General features: G+C 42.5%; 1 protein-coding gene across 3 annotated transcripts in view; it reads right to left on the bottom strand.

Annotated features, from left to right (window-relative positions):
- The window catches only part of KCNAB1 (potassium voltage-gated channel subfamily A regulatory beta subunit 1), a 443,265-nt gene that overhangs the window by 104,514 nt on the left and 317,914 nt on the right, over nucleotides 1-20,837 (bottom strand). For all 3 annotated transcript variants that reach the window (XM_043875447.1, XM_043875448.1, XM_043875450.1), the window contains exon 2: nucleotides 14,845-14,888. In XM_043875447.1, the coding sequence (XP_043731382.1) occupies nucleotides 14,845-14,888 (44 nt within the window). The remainder of the gene's footprint in view (nucleotides 1-14,844; nucleotides 14,889-20,837) is intronic.

Raw genomic sequence — 20,837 nt, 5'->3', positions numbered from 1 at the left:
GCCAGCAGCCCTTCAAGTATCACCAAGCAGGTTGGCTGAGTTGGGCCACAGTTTCTGCTCAGAACGGAACAAAGGAGAGGGTGGCTAGAGCAGAGGGCAGAGAAATGGGAAGTGAGACAGAGCCAGAGACTAAGAAGAAACTTGTTTCCAGTAAAAATTGCAAGTAGACCCAAGCCAGGACTTTCATCTCCTGTTTCCTGCTCTTCAACCTGAAGAAATCCCCATGGTTAAACTGTCAGCTCTAATGTAGCTACTGCTCATTACTTCAGGCACTTTCTGTGATTGAATGCTGGGGCACCTCTTCTTCCTCTCATTTAATTAGTTGGCAGATGTAAAGTGAGCATTGATGGTATTTTCTGTTGCGCCCTCCTGGAGGTCTTCCTTTGCATATTGTCATCACTCAGGTATTAGGATGAAGTTTCTATTTGTAAATGAGGTCTCACAGATCCTTCAAGATGATAGGGGGAGTATTAAAAAGGCAAAGCTACGTATCGTATTTACCCTGCTGAGAAAAGTTTCGTCCATTAGGCAAACAGGTGGCAGAGGGCAACCCAGCAGAGCTGACCCAACAGACCCTGCACATCCCTCAGGCTACAGACAGTCCGGGAGGATTCTCGTTTCCAACCTTGGCTACCGTCGACATAGAAAAAGCTCAGATAAGCTAAAACAAGTGCCGGGAGGAATTTTAGGATCCAAAGGTCTCTTTCCTTAACTCAAGAGCAGAGGAACTCAGAGCACTTTAAGCAAGAGCCCTCTAGGTTTCCTTTAGGAATCTCATTCTGTGGTTGGGGGTGGATTGAAACCCTTCCCCTGCCTCAGGGGTGATTCCTGATTGCCGGAAGTTCTTCAATGACTGATTCAGAGATGGATTTATAAGCTAGTCAGAGCCAGTGGGATATGACACTTGGAGTGTGTGCAGCCATCTTGTCACCCTGAGAGCAGTCTGAGAATGCACCAACCTTCAGCTTGCAGAGCTCACAATCTGATCCCCGGATCAAGTCATTTGGGCTCACTGTCCCTATGAGTCTAAAATTTTCTGATTTGGGCTAAGCTGACAGTTTTGCTTTGCTTCGAGCTGGGTTTTCCGTTCACTTACTCAAGCAGGCTCCTGACTAATTTACATGCAATAGTTCTAAAAAGAACTGAGATTTTATTCCTAACTTCATCCAGCTGAGGCCTCTAAGGCCTATATACAAATCTCCACACATTTCCCCTCAGTGTGCTGACCCACAGCAGCCCACACCTCAGGCGTTAATGCTGCCCTCCCCGTGGTCCTGCCTTGATGAATCCAAGCCCATCAGAAGCACAGCCCCACCTGCACAAGAGGCCAGCACCCCAACTGATTCCCTCATTTTTTACCCTCACTATTAGAGTAGCTCGGTTGCATGTTTGACTGAAATTGAAACTTTCGTTTGGGTTCTTACATTGCAAAGAGTATAGGAGGGACTTCCCTTGCAGTCCGGTGGTTAAGACTCTGTCCTTCCAGTACGGGGGGTGTGGGTTCTAGCCCTGGCTGGAGAACTCAGATCCCATATGCTGTCCAGCACTGCCAGAAAAAAATTCTTTTAAAAAGAGTACAGGTCCCATGTATATGCCTTAATATATGATAATTGTCTTTCTCTTTCTGATTTACTTCATTTTCGATTATAGGCTCTAGGTTCATCCTCCTCATTAGAACTGACTCAAATGTGTTCGTTTTCATAGCTGAGCAATATTCCATTGTGTACATGTACCGTAACTTCCTTATCTGTTCATCAGGAAGGAGGAGACACATGTATGCCCATGGCTGACTCATGTTGATGTACAGCAAAAACCACCACAATATTGTAAAGTAACCTATACGCAGGTCAGGAAGCAACAGTTAGAACTGGACATGGAACAACAGACTGGTTCCAAATAGGAAAAGGAGTACATCAAGGCTATATACTGTCACCCTGCTTATTTAACTTCTATGCAGAGTACATCATGAGAAACACTGGGCTGGAGGAAGCACAAGCTGGAATCAAGATTGCTGGGAGAAATATCAATAGGCTCAGATATGCAGATGACACCACCCTTATGGCAGAAAGTAAAGAAGAACCAAAGAGCCTCTTGATGAAAGTGAAACAGGAGAATGAAAAAGTTGGCTTAAAGCTCAACATTCAGAAAACTAAGATCATGGCATCCGGTCGCATCACTTCATAGCAAATAGATGGGGAAACAGTGGAAACAGCGGCGACTTTATTTTTCTGGGCTCCAAAATCACTGCGGATGGTGGTTGCAGCCATGAAATTAAAAGACGCTTGCTCCTTGGAAGGAAAGTTATGGTCAACCTAGACAGCATATTAAAAAGCAGAGGCATTACTTTACCAACAAAGGTCCGTCTGGTCAAGGCTATGGTTTTTCCAGTGGTCATGTGTGGATGTGACAGTTGGACTATAAAGAAAGCTGAGCACTGAAGAATTGATGCTTTTGAACTGTGGTGTTGGAGAAGACTCTTGAGAGTCCCTTGGACTGTGAGGAGATCCAACCAGTCCATCCTAAAGGAGATCAGCCCTGGGTGTTCATTGGAAGGACTGATGTTGAAGCTGAAACTCCAGTACTTTGGCCGCCTCATGTGAAGAGTTGACTCATTGGAAAAGACCCTGATGCTGGGAAAGACTGAGGGCAGGAGGAGAAGGGGACGACAGAGGGTGAGATGATTGGATGGCATCAGCGACTTGATGGACATGGGTTTGGGTAAACTCCGGGAGTTGGTGATGGACAGGGAGGCCTGGCGTGCTGCAGTTCATGGGGTTGCAAAGAGTCGGACACGACTGAGCAACCGAACTGAACTGAACTAAATTATCCTCCAATTAAACTTTTTAAAAAGTATAGGAAAATAATCTTAAAAATGTACTCTTTATAAATGTAGATTGTACGGGGAAAACTCTGGGTGAATAATATGAACAGATGGGCATGTACAAAACTATGTTTCTTGAAGACAGGAGCTACAGCAGGACTTCATGAGGTCTCTAGGGCTGCATGTACGGGAGGAAAAGTCATTCAGGGCATCCACAGAAAAACAAAATGTTTGCACTCAGCTGCCTTCTCACTTTGAAGTCTTTTGATCACCTGGTCATGGACCACAGATTCTGACCCCCATTCTGTCTGTGGAGCTTTGACGGATCTCTGTCTGCCTACTCTGGAGAGTGACGCAAGGAGTTGTTTAGGCTCTGAAAATTTCTAGTTCTAAAGTAGAGTAAAGGCACTTTCCCCCAGCTGCCACGCTGGAGTCACAGTGAACTTGATTGCTGCTCATATCACGACTGTTAGAGCTGGCAGGGGCCTTACATGCCTGGCCCAGCTGCTCTCTTTTCAAGGAAGAGAGATGTGGAGATGGCAGTGACTATGGGCATGTGGAGACTGGAGGCAGGTAGAGTGGCAGCTGGTGGAGGGGCCAGGGGCAGGAAATGGGGGCTCTGTCATCTCTATCACTGACCTTGAACAAGACATTTCCCCTCTTCCTGACTCTATCTTTCTCATCTGTAAAGTGGGTGATGACTGCAAAAACGAACTCTCCCTCTCACAGCTGTGAGGCCATGTTTACAAATTGTCATCAGTTTCAATAAAGTGCCCATATCTGAGTCTGGAGAAAACTTAGCCTCCCCTAGTATCTGATGGCTTTGCAATTACTTGTTTCATTTTTGGATCATAGGTTAACAAATGAGGGCTACTCATCCTTTTAGAACTGCACTGAGGGAGATGAGGGTGTGTGTGTGTGTGTGTGCGTGTGTGTGTGTGCAAGTGTGTGATCTTAGGGCTGTGTAGACTCTTCTCCTTTCTCTTCTCCAGTTCCCCCCGGAAACTAACGCTGACAGTGTGAGGAGCATCAGGTTGCCCATCTGTCACCCCAGCTGTGTCTCAGCTCCTGACACCCTCTATGAGGGAAGCAATAGCACATGAATGACAGCCACTGGTAATTCAGAGGGCAGCCAACCTGTCAGCAATTCTGAAGAAGGATTTTATCTACCAAAGTAGAAAACCCAAAAGAAATATTCTAAAACCCTTTTTAAAAAATATAAAATGCCTCTTCATTTTTAATGTGTATGCACCATGGCATTTACTCAAAGTAGACATTCCAGGAGACGTGACAAGCCTAAAATTCACTTGTTATATGTTTAATATTCATGCACCATTTAAATTCTGTGGGTGTCATGGTCTTAAGATAGTTCACTCTGTGTTATGCCGAAAAACTGGTAAACTCTCTGACAGAAGAAATTGCCCTTTAAATTTGCTTCTCATTTCTTGGAGGCAGTTTATAAATACTTAATGTTGTTGTTGTGTTATTATAATAATATAAGAAGTGGCTAGTTTATATCGGCCATAACAGCAAGAATGAAAATCATGAAGGGTGTCACAAAAATTATATCAGCCATGGCAAACATTTCATGTCATGTTTTCCTAGTGTCAAAATACTTAGTGCACTGAGAGCATTCCTAAGGCAGAGGGGGACGAGCCAGGAGCACATTCTGCACACAGCGACACGTTGTGGAGAAGCCCGCGTGGCTTGGGCTTAATATTCACTCCCTTGGCTCTAGAAGGTTCCCTCAGTTAGGGCAGGGCACGAGGCAGATGGGCCCAGGTGTCAGGTGCTGAGTGGAAGGGAGGTGAGCTCGACCTGCCTACTCCAGGAGCCTTCCCGGGACGCAGGCTCCAGAGAGCCCCAAGGCCAGCCCTGGGCTGGGCAGGTTTTCCTCTTGGCGACCACAGTTCAGGTGCAGAGGCCTCGCCAGCTCCGAGGCCTGGGCCTGAGCAGAGCAGCCAGCTAGGCAGATAGAAAGCGTAGCCACCGCCTGGTTCACGGGTCACCAGCCCACGTAAGTCACTATCGCCTTCTCTCTGGTAAGGACAACGAGTTCCAGTCCTATAACTGCCTCAGAATCGTTGGAACAGTCTTTTCAAAACACCTGTGCCTTGGCAGACTCTTATTCAAAAGGTCTGGGTGGAGACTGGTTATCTGCATTGTAAAAAGCACCACAGGTAATTCTGCTGTCCAGACCGAGTTGAGAAGACACACTTCCTGAGAGACTCAGTGTCTCCAAGATGTCAAATATTTTACTTTATGACTCTATCCCTTCAAGAATGAAGAGCGAAAGGGCTGTCTGAATAAACACAGAACAGGATGATCATGGAGTCAGTTTGCTCTGCAATGGAATTAACTGCCTTGAGGTTTGTAGAAATCAGGGCCCTGAAGGCATGGGTGTTCCTTCTTTTCTTCACTGTTTAGATCCAGGCCCAGCCCAGTCTGGCAGGAATGCATAAAATGCCTCCTGACCAGTGAACAGCCCAGGAGGACTCCTTAGGGGATGATGGTATCCTGCATGAAGGTCCAAATGTGCTCAGCTAAAAATTGAGCAAGTGATCACAAACCCCCCTCATCTGTGCTCCTTCCATCTTCCCATAACCTTGATCACTTCCTAGAAATACCTGACTATTTGCCTTGCCACAAGCACCTATGTGATATTTTTACAAAACTAGCAAAATGCTTTTATTAGTTAGAGTTCTCCAGAGAAATAGAATCTTATAATTTCTATAAAATTCCTTGCTATATATCTTTTTATATGTAATATTTATATATGATTATAATATATAATGGGTTTCCTTGGTGGCTCAGATGGTAAAGAGTCTGCCTGCAATGCAGGACACACAGGTTTGATCCCTGGGTTGGGAAGATCCCCTGGAGAAGGGAATGGCTACCCACTCCAGTATTCTTGCCTGGAGAATTCCATGGACAGAGGAACCTGGCGAACTAAAGTCCAGGGGGTCACAAAGAGTTGGACCTGACTAAGTGACTAGCACACATAATATATAATAAAATATAGAAAATATATTTTTATATATAGAAATTATACACACACACACACACATATATATACACACATGCATAGAGAGAGATTGATTTCTTATAAGGAATTGGGTCCCAGTTGTGAAGGCTGGGAAGTCCCAAGATCTGTCATCTGCAGCTCAAGACCCATGATAACCCATGCATAGTTTCAGTCCAAGTCTGAAGGCCTGAGGATCAAAAGAGCTGATGGTGTAAATTCTAGTCCAAAAGCCGCAGGACCCAAGAAAAGACAATGTTTCATTTTGAGTTCAAAGGCCAGAAAAATCTGATGCTCCAGCTTGAAGCAGTCAGGCTGGAGGAGTCTGCTCTTGTTCATGGGGGCTAGGCCTTTTTGTTGTATTTAAGCCTTCAGCTAACTGAAGGAGGGCCACCCATCTACATTAGGGAGGCAATCTGCTTTATGTAGTCTACAAATTCAAACATTCATCACATCCAAAGTCATCCTCATGACACACCTGGAATAATGTTTGACCAATCCAGGTACCCCGGGACCCAGTCAAGTTGACAAATAAAATTAACCATCACACGCCTTTTCTCTTGCCAGCCTCTTAAGTGGATAGAGGCATGTGTATCTCAGAGTGAGTGGCAGGATGAAATCTGCCCCTTTCCAGCACCTGTAGGAACAGCTGCCCCCTGCGGGGCATGACCTCCTGTGGCATGAATCAGAAGGACTTCCTGCTCCCAATGTGTGTGGGCAGACGCCCTTTCTATCTGCAGGAGTGAGAGCTCTGAGCTCAGCCCAGTCTGGACTCGCGTTGCTATGTACACAGTAGATTCCCCTGGTCCTGACATGTGTTGGGTTTCTCTCTACGCTCTCTCCCCACCTCCCAGCTCCACTTGGCCTTCTTTGTTTCTGTGTTGATACGCTGCTGGAGAAAGCCAAAGAACTGGGCTGGCTAGACCTCAGCAATTCATCATTTCTGACTTTCTCTGGATCCTCACGGCTACCCACTGTGCACTTTGTCATTCCTTAGCAATTGACCCACTTACCCAGTCTTCTATTCAATAACTATTTTTGAGCACCTACTACTTGCCAGATACCATGATCTGTTAACAGGGATGTAGGAAAGAAAAAAAAAAAACCAGAGGAGATCTCTGCTCTCAGGGAGCATACAGCCTGAGAGACTCCAAAAGGCAGGTGTCCTAAACCTGTCTGAACACCTCAGTCTTCTGTATTTGCAGGTGACTTCAGTGACAACCATGGATTCACCCCTGTTAGAAGCTCCTGGGTCTTTACTGCTGGTTGGAGCTCTCTCCTGCATTCCCTGGGCCCTCTGGATATCTGAAGCTGATGCTGGCAGGCTCTTGGGTCTCCTCTAGCCAACGGTGCTTCTGCCTCTCCTCTTCCTTTTTCTTACTGCTCCCTCCTACATTTCCTCCTTCTGAGATTTCAGCCTGGCCACCCACATGCCCAATCCGGAACTCTGTTCATGGAGACCTCTCATTCTGAACCCCAAGGTCACTAAGTCCTGTTTATTCTTCCTCCTTAAAAAAAATCACCTTCTTCCTGTCCATCTTTATTACCACTGCCTCATCATCTGACCCCAGGCTCAACTCTGTCCCCCTCTAATCTAGCCTTCACATCGTTTCCAGAAAACAATTCAAATACATCTTATCATGTCCTACTCCTGATTCAAGTTTTTCAATGTCTTTTCACAAGCTGGAGCAGAGCTTTAACACACTTTTTTTTTTTTTTTTGGAAGAAGGATGCTGTTTTTCCTTCAAAATGTAACATGAAGCACTAAAAAGAAATGAGCTATCAAACCATAAAAAGACATGGAAGAAACTTAAATGCATATTACTAAGTAAAGGAAGCCAATATGAAAAGACTGCATACTATAGGATGTGCATACTACATGAAACTCTGGAAAATGCAAAGCTATGGAAACAGTAAAAGGGTCAGCGGTTGCCAGGGGTTAGAAGTCAGAAAAAATAGGCAGAGCACAGAGGATTTTAAGGGCGGTAAACTACTCTGTATAATACTATGATGGCGAATATCTATTATGACATTTGTCCAAACCCACAGAATGTAAAACACTAAAGTTATACATATAAGTATAGTCTTTGGGAGATAACAGTATGTCAGTGTAATAATACATTCACGGTATGTATGAATAATACATTCGGCATGTAATAATAATACATTCATTACAGTAAGACTGTAATGAATGTACTACTTTGATGTGGGATGTTGATAGTGGGGGAAGCTGTGAGTATATGATGTAAGGGGAAATTTCTGTACTTTCTGCTCAGTTTTGCTGTGAACCTACTCTTGTTCTAAAAAACAAAGTCATTTATGATACACTACATTAAAATTTTTAAATTTAAAGTACTACATTTAAATTTACCTTTAAAATCTTATATTCGTGTTCACATTTAGAAAAGTAGAGCTGTTTTGCTGAAGTGGTGGCAATGGAAGGCGAGTAGGGAAATGTGTCTCCTGTCTGTACCTCGTCTCCCAGGTGTTCCCCGAGGCCTTGGGGCTGCAGGACTTGGAGGAAGCCCAGAGACCTGGAGGACTAGAGCTCAATGCCTTAGTGACGCAAATGATGGCCTTCCTAATCAGGCCTAGCTTTCTTTCCAGGCTCAGCTCTTGTGGTTCCCAATACCCTGCCTTCCCAACATTCTACACAGACACTAGTATTCCTCCAGTATCTCCCACTCCGTGGGTCTCCCTCCAGGCCATTGCTCACGTTGCTCCTTCTGTCCTTCATCCTTCCCCACTTTTCTCTACTTGATGACCTTCTTCAAGTCTCAGCTCAAACAGCATCTCCCCTGTGGAGCTGCTCCAGATTCCCCAGGAGACCTTCTTCATGCCTGGTTCATCCTGTACCCTCTATTATGACATCCGTCCAATGCACTGTCTGTTTTTGCGTGCCTGACTCCAATTGCACAATGAGCAATTTGAGAGCGGTTTTCATCTTGATAGCCTTGCTGTTTTCATCTTGATAACCTCTGTAGCTAGCCTGATACCTGGTTTCCTGAATGTTTGCTGAGAACAGAGGAGTGGAAGAATGAATGAATACGTAAATTCTCCTCTTTCTCTCTCAGAAGATAATCCCACTTCCCGCTAGACTGAGATGATGCTCAATCACTCTTTGGCGGCTTTGCTACCTTCCCATCAGTTTCCTTGATTTTGGGCCAGTGTATTTACAAACCAGTCTAGCCACAGCAGCTCACGGCTGGGTCTCCACTTGACTCCCACCCCCTACTCTTCTGTTGACAGAGCTGTGTTCCTTTAGCTGGATCTTCAGTTCATCCTTGAGTTATTTCACCTTTCTGCTTCCATTTGCATATGGTCTTGCGTATGCTTGGCAGGACGAGAAATTTGCAGCCTGTCCTTCTCCAAAGTACTTCAGTAAAAGACATCTGTAGTCCTATGATTGCTTGGAATATTTAATACTTAATTTTCAAAGCCTCAGTTGAACACATGTTATAACTGAGCTGATATCCCAAGTCCGCAACAGTAAATCCGGCTCCACCAGGATTTGACAGCTGAGGTATGCAGAGCCTGAAAAATTATCTAAAGTTGGTGCATTATTTCTTCCTATGAATTTCTTTTTGTCTCCTATGTTTTACAGAAGTAGGTAACTCAGAAACGTTCTCAAAGAATATTTATTCAAGCTTTGCTACCTGTTTTTAATGAAGCCAGTCAATCCCATGAACTTCCTTATTTCCTCCTATTTTTTCATGCCATGTCTTATCACAAGTGTTCAAGCTCTTAGAAAAAAAACCTAAAGCTCAAATCAGCACTTGCTCCTGAATCAGGTCTGTTTCAAAATTCACCAAAATCCCTACAGCTCATGCACAGTTTTAAAAAACTAGTCTGCCCCCTGGAGACTCACTTAGATGTGGCACTTCATAGGCACCTGAATTTTTTATAGTCTTCAGGGCTTCTGGTTGAGTTTTCTAGGTACTTTTGATGAAATATTTTCCACTATAGATACTGACTCTATGAGACAATTGTCCAAGACTGTTCACTATATTTCTTTTTTTAGAAACTTTTTATTTTGTGTTGGGGTATAGCTGACTAGCAATGTTTTGATCATTTCAGACGAGCAGCGAAGGGACTCGGGTATACATATGCATGGATGCAATATCCCCTAAATGCTCCCCTCACGCAGGCTGCCACGTCACGTGGAGCAGAGTTCCACGTGCTGTACTGGAACACATAGAACTATGTCATGTCCATCCTAAACCTTCTAACTATCCCTCCCCCCCCCCCCTCCTCCCTGCCCCAAGCAACCATAAATTCATTCTCTAAGTCTGGATTGTTCACTACATTTCTTAGTCCATATTTTCTTCAGTTGCCGTATTCCTTAACTTCTTTCAGTCACAAGTAATGACACAAGTAGTGAACAGCTATTTATCATTTGTTGCTGGTGTTGCTGTTATTGTTTAGTTGCAAGTCATGTCTGTTAAGCACTCTCAAAAACACTAAGGTTAGGACATCCCTGACAATGAATCTACAGGGTCTTTCCAGTACAAGTAAACAGTAACAAAATAAGAGCCATAGATTGAGCAAAAGTCAAATTGCCTTAGTATTATGGTGAAAAAAGACCACCTTCACTTCCCAAACCATGTTATTAAGGAGAATCAGAAAAACTCAGGCATCATTAGCCTTCAATATTTTTGCTATACTGTGAAAGGGGGAAGAATCAGTTGCCACTATCTTTTATTCATTCACTATCGTCACTTCATCCGGTCTCCACATTCACAAAGTTCAAGAAACCTTACCCCCAATTCCTCCTCCCAACCTGCTTTGCCTTTTTCATACTGTTCATGGGGTTCTCAAGGCACGAATATTGAAGTGGTTTGCCATTCCCTTCTCCAGTGGACCACGTTTTGTCAGAACTCTCCACCATGACCCATCCATCTTGGGCGGCCCTACACGGCATGGCTCATAGTTTCGTTGAGCTAGACAAGGCTGTGGTTCATGTGATCAGTTTGGTTAGTTTCCTGTGATTGTGGTTTTCATTCTGTTTGCCCTCTGATGGAGAAGGATAAGAGGCTTATGGAAGCTTCCTGATGGGAGAGACTGACTGAGGGGGAAACTGGGTCTTGTTCTGATGGGTAGGGCCATGTTCAATAAATCTTTAATCCAATTTTCTATTGATGGACAGGGCTGTGTTCCCCTCCTGTTGCTTGACCTGAGGTCAAACTATGGTGGAGGTAATGAAGATAATCTCTTTGGAAAAAAAGGTATGACCAACGTAGACAGCATATTTAAAAGCAGCAACATTACTTTGTCAACAAAGGCCCATCTAGTCAAAGCTACGGTTTTTCCAGTAGTCATGTATGGATGTGAGAGTTGGACTATAAAGAAAGGTGAGCACCGCAGAATTGATGCTTTTGAACTGTGGTGTTGGAGAAGACTCTTGAGAGTCCCTTGGACTGCAAGGAGATCCAACCAGTACATCCTAAAGGAAATCAGTCCTGAATAGTCATTGGAAGCACTGATGCTGAAGCTGAAACGCCCAATACTTTGGCCACCTGATGCAAAGAACTGACTCATTGGAAAAGACCCTGATGCTGGGAAAGATTGAGGGCAGGAGGAGAAGGGGAGGAGAGAGGATGAGATTGTTGGATGGCATCACTGACTCAACGGACATGAATTTGAGTAGACTTCCAGGGGATGGTGATGAATAGGGAGGCCTGGCATGCTGCAGTCCATGGGGTTGCAAAGAGTCAGACACGACTGAGTGACTGAACTGAACTGAACTGAACTGAATGAAGATAATGGCGATCTCCTTGAAGCTATGACCAACCTAGACAGCATATTAAAAAAAAGCAGAGACATCACTTTACCAACAAAAGTCTGTCTAGTTAAAGCCATGGCTTTTCCAGTAGTCATGTATGGATGTGAGAGTTGGACTATAAGGAAAGCTGAGAGCCAAAAATTTGATGCTTTTGAACTGCGATGTAGGAGAAGACTCTACAGAGTCCCTTAGACTGCAAGGAGATCCAACCAGTCCATCCTAAAGAAAATTAGTCCTGAATGTTCATTGGAAGGACTGATGCTGAAGCTGAAACTCCAATACTTTGGTCACCTGATGTGAACAACCAACTCATTGGAAAAGACCCTGATGCTGGGAAAGATTGAAGGCAAGAGGACAAGGAGACGACAGAGGATGAGATAGTTGGATGGCATCACCAATGCGATGGACATGAGTTTGAGTAGACTCTGGGAGTTGGTGATGGACAGGGAAGCCTGGCGTGCTGCAGTTCATGGGATCTCAAAGAGTAGGACATGACTGAGCTATGGAACTGAACTGAACTAAACCCGTTTTGAAACTCACATCACCAGTCCCCCCATGTTACAGTCACTTACTCATTGCTAGTCAGTCCCTCTCATAGGAAAAGTTTAGCTCTGGTTCATTGTCACTCTCTCCCATATTAGTTTTGCCATACATTTTAGTGATTTCAGTGACCCCAAAGGTAATCAATCCTTCCTTACACCTTTATCTCTCAGCTTCTTGACCTCTTCTGGTCTAATTATCTTGCATTCAGCACAACCTCAGTCACTCTCTCCCAAGGGACATGCTTTAGACTTTAACAAGAGCAGGACTCTTTATAACCTCAATTTCAAGAATCTCTCTTTCCAACCACCACTTTCTATTCTTCTATTCTACTGTCTCTACTCATCTTACTCCAACAGTCCCTTGGTCCTCTGCATGTACAGTTCACTAATCCTCCCCACTTTTCACTGTCCTTCTGCCTCCTCCTTTTCGTGGCTTTAGTCCTCATTTTCTTGCCTGCTCAGCTTCAACCCCAAAGTCCACCATTACGATCACCCCTTTGCATAAACCTTCAGCATCATTGCCTCTCTTTTGTATCTTATGCCCTTGAAAAACCCCACCTGGACTTGCATGGCTGAACATGACTGGAAGAAAAACACCCAACCATGGAAATGGTCTCTTCAAATTTATTAGCACAAATCTCAAAAAGATCCTTAATGCTGTCTAGCCACTCTGATGCATTCCTTTGGCCCATTCACTCTTCTACTCTCCTAGAAATTCTCTCTCTCCTCAAACTTTCAACACCACTCTTTCGTCCTCCCTAATAGCTGATATGACCTTGCTTCTGATTTCACTGAGCATACAGAAGCGGTAGAAAACAACTTCTACAAGATACTGCTTCTGTCACCCTATCAACCCACCTACCAGCCTCAAAGCCCGTGCACTCTGCCTTTTTTCATGTTACTCTCCTCTTGGGTCTTCCAGAAATCATTGCAGGTATTTTTTTCTCTACTTGCCTTAACCATTGTTTTCCCTTCTCAAAAGAATTTCTCCATCAGCATGTGAGTGTGCTGTTGTTTCTTCCGTGTGTTACAGCACCCTCTCTGACCACACCTGCCAGTCCAGCTTCCATTCCATTTCTCTGCTTCTCTTTATAGAAATAGTCATCAAAAGAGCAGCTGCCAGTCCTTCTCTTTATATGTTCTCTTGAACATATTCAATCATGTGTCAGTGAACCCCTCACTGCTTCAAAATGGATCTTTTCAAAGTCACTAGTGATCTGCATGCAGCTAAACTGAATGATCAATTCTTGACCCTCATCTTGCTTGACTCATGAGCAACATTGACAGAGTTTGGCTCTATCCCCCTTGAGATGTTGGATTCTAGGATTCCCTATTCTCCTGGTTTTCCTCATCTGTTTTTTGGAAAACAAAACAAAACGAAAAAACAAAAATCCACTGCTTGTTTTCAATGTTCTTTGTTGGCTCTTCCTCATTTTCTCAACTTCTTAATGGACTTCCCAGTCACAGACCATGTTCTTCTGCTTTCTGTACTATTTATACTCACTCCCTTAATGTTATTATCCAGGTTCATGGCTTATACAATATATACATGTTGATGACTCCTACGTCATCCTACATCCAGCTCAGATCTCACTTCTAGACTCAAAATTCATATGTCCTTTTGCCTATATACATGCATGTCTTTTCTTGGATGTCTAATAGGTATCTCAGACTTAATATGTCCCAAACCAATCAGCTCTCTCCCCTCCTAAGTCCCCCTTCATTCTTCCACATCTCACTTACTGGCAATTCCATCTTTTCTGTTGCTCAGGCAAAAAACCTTAGCATCATCTTTGACTCTTCTCTTTTCTCTTGCAACCCAAATAGAATCCGACAGAAGATCTGCCAGGCTCAACCTTCAGAACATAGCTATAATCTGACCACCTCTCACTACGTCCTCAGCTACCATCCTGGTCTAGACTCTCTTAGGTTACAGAAACAGTTCTGATGATGTCGAATTGACTCAACAGCAAAGTGGCCGTTTCCCTTATCTGGGGAATGTCAAGAAGCTGTATGATGCTCTAAGCCCCACACTCAGATTTTACCATTTCAGATGTATTCTTATGATGTTAAAATTGCCGTCTCTTCTTAGTTGTCTTTAAATATTTATATTTTGCCTAAAGCACTTAAGGTACATTATAAAAGTATATGTGTGTGTGTGGTAGTCACTCAGTTGCGTCTGACTCTTTGTGACCCAACGGACTGCAGCCCACCAGGCTACTCAGTCAATGGAATTCTCCAGGCAAGAATACTGGAGTATATAAATACATTAAAATAGAAAAACATGAGAAAATTAGGGAAAGGGGAGATAAGGATAGAAAAAAATTCATATGATGTCGCAGGTGAATTGCGCACACAACCCACATGCCATGAGGTTCTGTACCCTTGCTAGAAAGGGAATAATAACAGAGACGTCTCTTCCTCTAAGATGTGCTTTAATATCAGATTTCTTTTTGCTTAACAGGCCCCCAGAAGGCATCATGATTGCAGTGGCTCCTTGGGCCTGAGTGGCAGAGGGCTGTGTAGGGGAGGAAAGGAGAAGGGTTGTGTGCTCAGAAGAAGTGAAGCAACATTGGTCAGGAAGACTGGGTCCTGACCTACACCCCAATCATTCCCTGGTATTGCCTCCAATCTCCCACCTCCCAGCTCACCCCTACGTGTTACCCTGAGTACTTACCAAGACCCAAGCAAGAAACTCTGAGTCCTGATTTTCCAAGGTTCCTAAAATAAAAATAAAGCAACACATGGTCATTGTTTCCTCAGGTAAAATTTTAACTGTGAGTATTAAATATCACTTAAAAATTTTTTAATTGAAATATAGTTAATTAACAGTGTTGTGTTAGTTTCAGGTATATAAACATTTGATGACATTCTTCTTGACTAGCACCGTGGTAGGGGCAGAGTTCCAGATGCAAGCCGGTGGTTTGGGGAAGAGGCTCTTTCATCCCTGTCTGGGCACTAGAAAGTCCAAAATGTCCTTAGGCTCAGCACAACAACAAAGGGTCCCCCAAAACACAGCTTTTCAGCCCTATTGGTCTTCTTTATCAGTTTCTTACAAGTGTAATATCTCTCTTCTTGAGGGCAAGATTTGTAGATTATTTACCCATCAGTCATTCTTCATTCATCAATCGATCCTGGCCCATAGTGGACCCTTAATAAACATTTGTTGGCTGAGTAACAGATGAACTGACCTTTAAAACAAAGTATTCCTACAGATGGATAGGGAATATTAAAAGAACAAATACAAAATAATCCTTTAGGCTATTTAAACTAAATTAGATTACTTTTATTAAAAAAGCTACACAAAATTCCTACAAAAAGGTCAGACAGTCCTTAAATGATTCTTCCTTTCCTCAACATTTTTGCTTTGCATCCTTAAAAGTTGATCCAGGGAGAGGAAATATATTTTCATTCTCTAAGTAGAAAAAGAACTAGGTGCTCTAATCTTAACTGTAAGGTGTTTGTGGAAACCTAGACCCAACCCATCTTCCTGTCATCTGCCTAAATGCCATCAGAGAAGAAATTGAATTCTCAGAGAAAGGATGTCTCGAAGATTTTTGTAGAGATCCAATGTGAAGAGATGAAGCTGACATTATTGAAACATGGTAGAAAAGTGTATTCTTTACTTTCTGATTAGATGCTTTTATGAGAATACAGCTTTTCTACCTGCTTCTACCCAAAAAAAATAGAACCAACTTTTCTAAAAAGTTTTCTACAGCTCGGTTCTTCCAGATTCTCTCTTGATTATCCCACAGTTTGGTTTCTTTAGAGCTAGTAATCAGTGCTCTTATGTTTGCATCTATTTCTTTTTCCTGCTTGCTACTGTCTATAAAATTCCACCTAGGCAACACAGTTCCTTTCCTAGCATGGTCCAAAGGACATTACACTGCCAAGAGTTGAAAGATCCAGATTTTTGTGACTTTGTTGCAACCAGCTAGGGGACCTTGGAGATATCACTTCCTTCCTTGGACTTTAATTTCTTCATAGTAAAATGGGGTAGTAATGTCTATGCCATTCATCCAGCATCGCTGTTGTGGGACTGGAACATGATAATGTATGCTAATGTGTTCACAGTAAACAAATGTAAAAGCATAATTATTTTTGGTGCCTTCTGACTCTTCTTATGCTGTCAGAGACATAGCGCTAAATTTTCCATATGAATTGGATGTGTCCACCTGGCAGGAAACTATTGCATAAAGGTGTGTGAAAAATATTTTGAACTGCTAAGTAGGAGAAAAATACTTGGACCTCTCCCATGAAATTAATTTGCATAAGGAATTGTTCTTTTAGTAGTTTCTCAGAAAACCACAGGATGTACAGCCAGAAGCTTTGCTTTGTGGTCTAAAAGTCTACTGATTTTAAAGGGTAGGAATCTAGAGTGAAAGCTATATGGTGGGGAGTATAAAAAAAGCCCTACACCAGAATAAAAAAAAAAAATCAAAGAAATATATAAGTGAATAACACTCTTCCAGGTAGAGATATTTGACATTGATGAATTACTGGTTTATTGACAGATTACCATGTTCAAAGCAATGGGCAAGGTCATGAAGATACAGAAGAGCAACCGTGTAATCACAATGCAGTGGGGGGTGTCCTCCCATGGAGGTTCTTGGGAGTACATGGAGGAGCTACCTCAGGTTTGCACTTGCATAACTATGTGGGTGTCATGGGGGGAAAGATCTAGGCAAAGAATCTCATGTAATTTTAATATCTTTCCGTGACTTTGAGCACAATAGGGAACAGGAACTTGGTGCAGAAAATGAAGCAGAGGAAGAAATTTTTCTAACAAACTCAAATAGGGCAAGATTCTGACACTGGGCACTTACTGAACAACATCTCAGCACCCAAGGTAGGGAGACCTGCTCTAAGGTCCCTTATGCCAGGGATCTAGGGAGACAGTGATCACTCTGATATGGGTTTGGAGGGCCAAACTTGAGAAACTTGGGACTGCCAGCCAATACAAACTGCAAAGTAGCAAGTACTCAACCTAGCCCATGTTATTGCCACTGCTGTTTGAACACCCAGGCCAGCTTTTCTGGAATGAAAGCCTTAGAAGATTTTGCACTATCAGAAAAGTTCAATCACAAATATTGATAGAGAGGTGATAGGTCTCACATTGAGCCTTGGTGTCTTAACTTTATTTAACTTTTTCACAGATTATTTCTTTTTTCTCTCAAGTGGAACGATTGGGCTTCCCTGTTGGCTCAGTGGTAAAGAATCTGCCTACCACGCAGGAGACGCAGGTCTCATCCCTAGGTTGGGAAGATCCCTGGAGAAGGAAATGGCAACCCACTCCAGTATTCTTGCCTGGAAAATCCCACGGTCAGAGGAGTCTGACAGACTACAGTTCACAGGGTCACAAAAGAGTCAGACACAACTTAACAACTAAACAACAACAAGAATAAGTGGAATGATTACCAAATTCAGTTAGCTGTTTTTTAAAGTGAGAGGTATTTTCTGTGCATAAGCTATACCCGGTCTCTAAGTCCATTGCCCTTACTTTTTGCAGGGATAACTCTCATCGTGAGGCTCCTACCCAATAAAGCACTCTTGCCACTCACTTAGCAGATGGTGAAGATAGGAGGAAATAACTTCCTCCAGTTCATGTGGATTTCCAACACAATTTCCGTGATTCCAAATGGCATATCTCCACCCAGCCCACGTTCCTGTCTGCACAATACTAAGCGGAGGTGGGGTGACTGTTTAGCCACTTTGATCCATTTAAGCTCTGCTGGGTAATAGAAGCCCAAATACTTGACACATTTGATCTAATGAGTCCAGAATACATCATCCAAAAGCTTGTTTGTGTGGCTACAGCACCAGACAATGGCCAAGTTTACACATCACACTGGAAGCTTCTCTATCCAACTCAATGGAATTTTCATGCATACTTCATGACCTTGTGTGACACTGTGCATTGAAACAACTTAATGTAATTGCATTTTATCTCTTAATTCCTCAGCATTAGCACAGGTGAGGCTACCAAAAAATTCTGGAAGCACATCAAATGTCTGAATAGATAGAATTTCTCTTCCATTTAATTCAAAGCAGTTGCACTGCACTAGTTTCCCTATTTTATCTGTGTCAGACATACCAGAAGAAAGTCTCACTGTGTTCATTTTTAGTATATGCTCCTGTTCAACTCAAAATAAAAGCTCCTCTTTCCCAAGTGAACCTGAGCTGCTCAGCTGCTAATATTAGAAATGAATGACATCAATATGGGGGCACGGGACACTTAGCTTTGTCAGTCAAATTTTGGAAATCCTAAACCTTAAGTCAAAGCCTTGGGAAGGTTACTGGAGAAGGGATATAGCTTCTTGAGAAGCCAAAGGTTGTATTTCTTCTTTCTAAAGACAGAATTGTCCTCTCGGTGGCTGATCTTGTTTTAGGACAATGGTTAGTCCCATGACAGATTCATTAAATATAATTTCTAGTGTTGTTTTGTGGAGCAGCCATCATGCTCTTTTTATTTTAAGACAATAATAGAATTGTAAGAACTGCAATCAAGTGTCACTTAGGCACAGTATCAAATGCCATTTGATGTTTACAGGTCCTTTACAAATCAAAGATGCTAAAAGCAGAAAGTTAACGCCTAAATGTGTTGTTTTAAATTGCTTGCTCCCTCATACGTGTATCTTAGACACTATTTACAGTAAACTGCTTGGAAGAAAGGAACAGTTGGCTAAAATAGGTACCTTGCATTTGACCAAGAAAGATGCATGTTGCACAGGAGAAAAATCCCTTATTTGGAGGCTGACACAGCAGAGATGAGCTGAAGGCACATGTAAAGGGCTCAGTGGCCTTGTCAAACCAGCAGAAACAAATTTGGCTTGACCTGGTTTTCATGGGCTCAGATCATTACATCATCTGCTGTTTTAGTCTAGCTGAACATCTTTCTGATCCTTCTAAATCACATTCTGCGGTGTGCGGGGCCTTATCTGGAAGCTACTAGTCAAACGTGGGGTGTGGAATGGAAAAAAAAAGAAATGTACAGCTAACCTGTTTTGAAAAATACAGAGCAAAAGGTGTGTTCATTTGTCAGCCAGCAGGTTTTTATAGTTGTATGAGAACATACATTTTAAGGACCATGAAGGTGACTACAAATGGTAATAATGTTTTCTTATGAGGGCACTGTTCATCACTGCTGACGGTGATAAATGATTCATTTGGAAACCACCAGGCATATAAATGATTTAGCCATGCATTTTGATGACAGACATTGATAAGTAGCACAACGAAACTTTGTTTCATTCCTTTCTTTATCTAAGTAGCAGCAAAGTAGAATGGAATTCTTCCAAATTCTTTGATTTAGAGGTTCAAGCCATTTATCTGTTGTAAATTCCAACTAGATTCTTATTCATTTTCTTTGGACATATAAAAATCACCTGTTGATCTGTGCACTCTAGAGAAGTCTATACAGGTATAGCAAAAAGTGATTTCCCTATAGTTAATTAATTAGTTCAACAGAACTGTGTGTGACATTGGGAGGGTTACTTAAACTTTTTAAGCTTCTTTCCTCATTCATAAATGGGGATGTTAATAGCTCCCTGCTTTTTCTTTCTTTCGGAGATTGAGAAAATATAAATCCAGAACCATTCCCAGGAAACTTCGGTGTTCAAAAAATGATACTTACTTTCTTCCTTTCTTATTTTCTAGGAAAAGTGGCGTCTCAAACACTGAAGCTGGTGGGGTTCCGATTTAGGACTAAAGCTGCTAGAAGGCTGCTTCTGTGGCTTTCAAGACCTACTTCTGTGACCCTATCCTCTTACTTCATGGATTTGTGCTTAGACATTGCAAACATCTTCAACCTATTATATGTGAATTGTGAGTCATTTTGCTAGGACCATTAAGACAGTGGGAAACAAGGGCTAAAGATAGATAATGGAGGTGAAAGAGAAGGTGGTGTTTTGTTGGGAAAGGCAGTTTGGAGAATTCATGTGGGTCTGAGACACTTAGAACTTTTCTTCTGTGACTGCCAGGGGGAGGGAAATGGAGTTGGAACACAAAGTTGTGCACAAGAGCAGAACCTGGATGATCTGCCGGGGTGGAGATGGTGGTAAAGGTTGCGAAATGCTCATCAAAGTCCACTTATCACTTAAATAAAAGTTACTCACTGCTTTTTCTGTCCCAAGTATCTAAGGCATCAGAATAGCTGGAAATAATTCAGTCTGAAGTCAAGAGAATCTAGCACCTTTTTATCTAAGGGCATATCATTTGGGGTTCATGAACATTTGTGAGAAAAATACATTTTTATTTTTCACCAACTTCTAACTGAAATTTAGCTCCTCCTTCAAGTATAAATGTTGGCAAGAAACCACAGAAGTACCCACATTAACTGTTACTTTGCCATCAAAAGAAATTACAGGTATTTTTCTACCACCTCACAGTTACCTCAGAGATTTCAAAAAAATAATTTGCACTCGCTATTTATACCTATCACTTTTTGGAAATTTGGTATTCAGCCTACTCCTAGAGCTTGTTATTTAATATATTGAGAAAGAAGTGCATGTCTTATTAGGTCACAAATTTGGATTTTAAATATTTTGAACTATATTTCTATTTAATCAGATTCTTGTATATTTTGTGTTATGTGTTTAAAAGCACTTTTTCTAAGGAGTCTGTAAACTTCACCAGACTGCCAGAGGGGTCCATACATCAAGCATCTTGAAT

This window comes from Cervus elaphus, chromosome 19 (genome assembly GCF_910594005.1).
Source record: "Cervus elaphus chromosome 19, mCerEla1.1, whole genome shotgun sequence".
NCBI lineage: Eukaryota > Metazoa > Chordata > Mammalia > Artiodactyla > Cervidae > Cervus > Cervus elaphus.
This window is presented reverse-complemented; position numbering and strand designations above follow the sequence as displayed.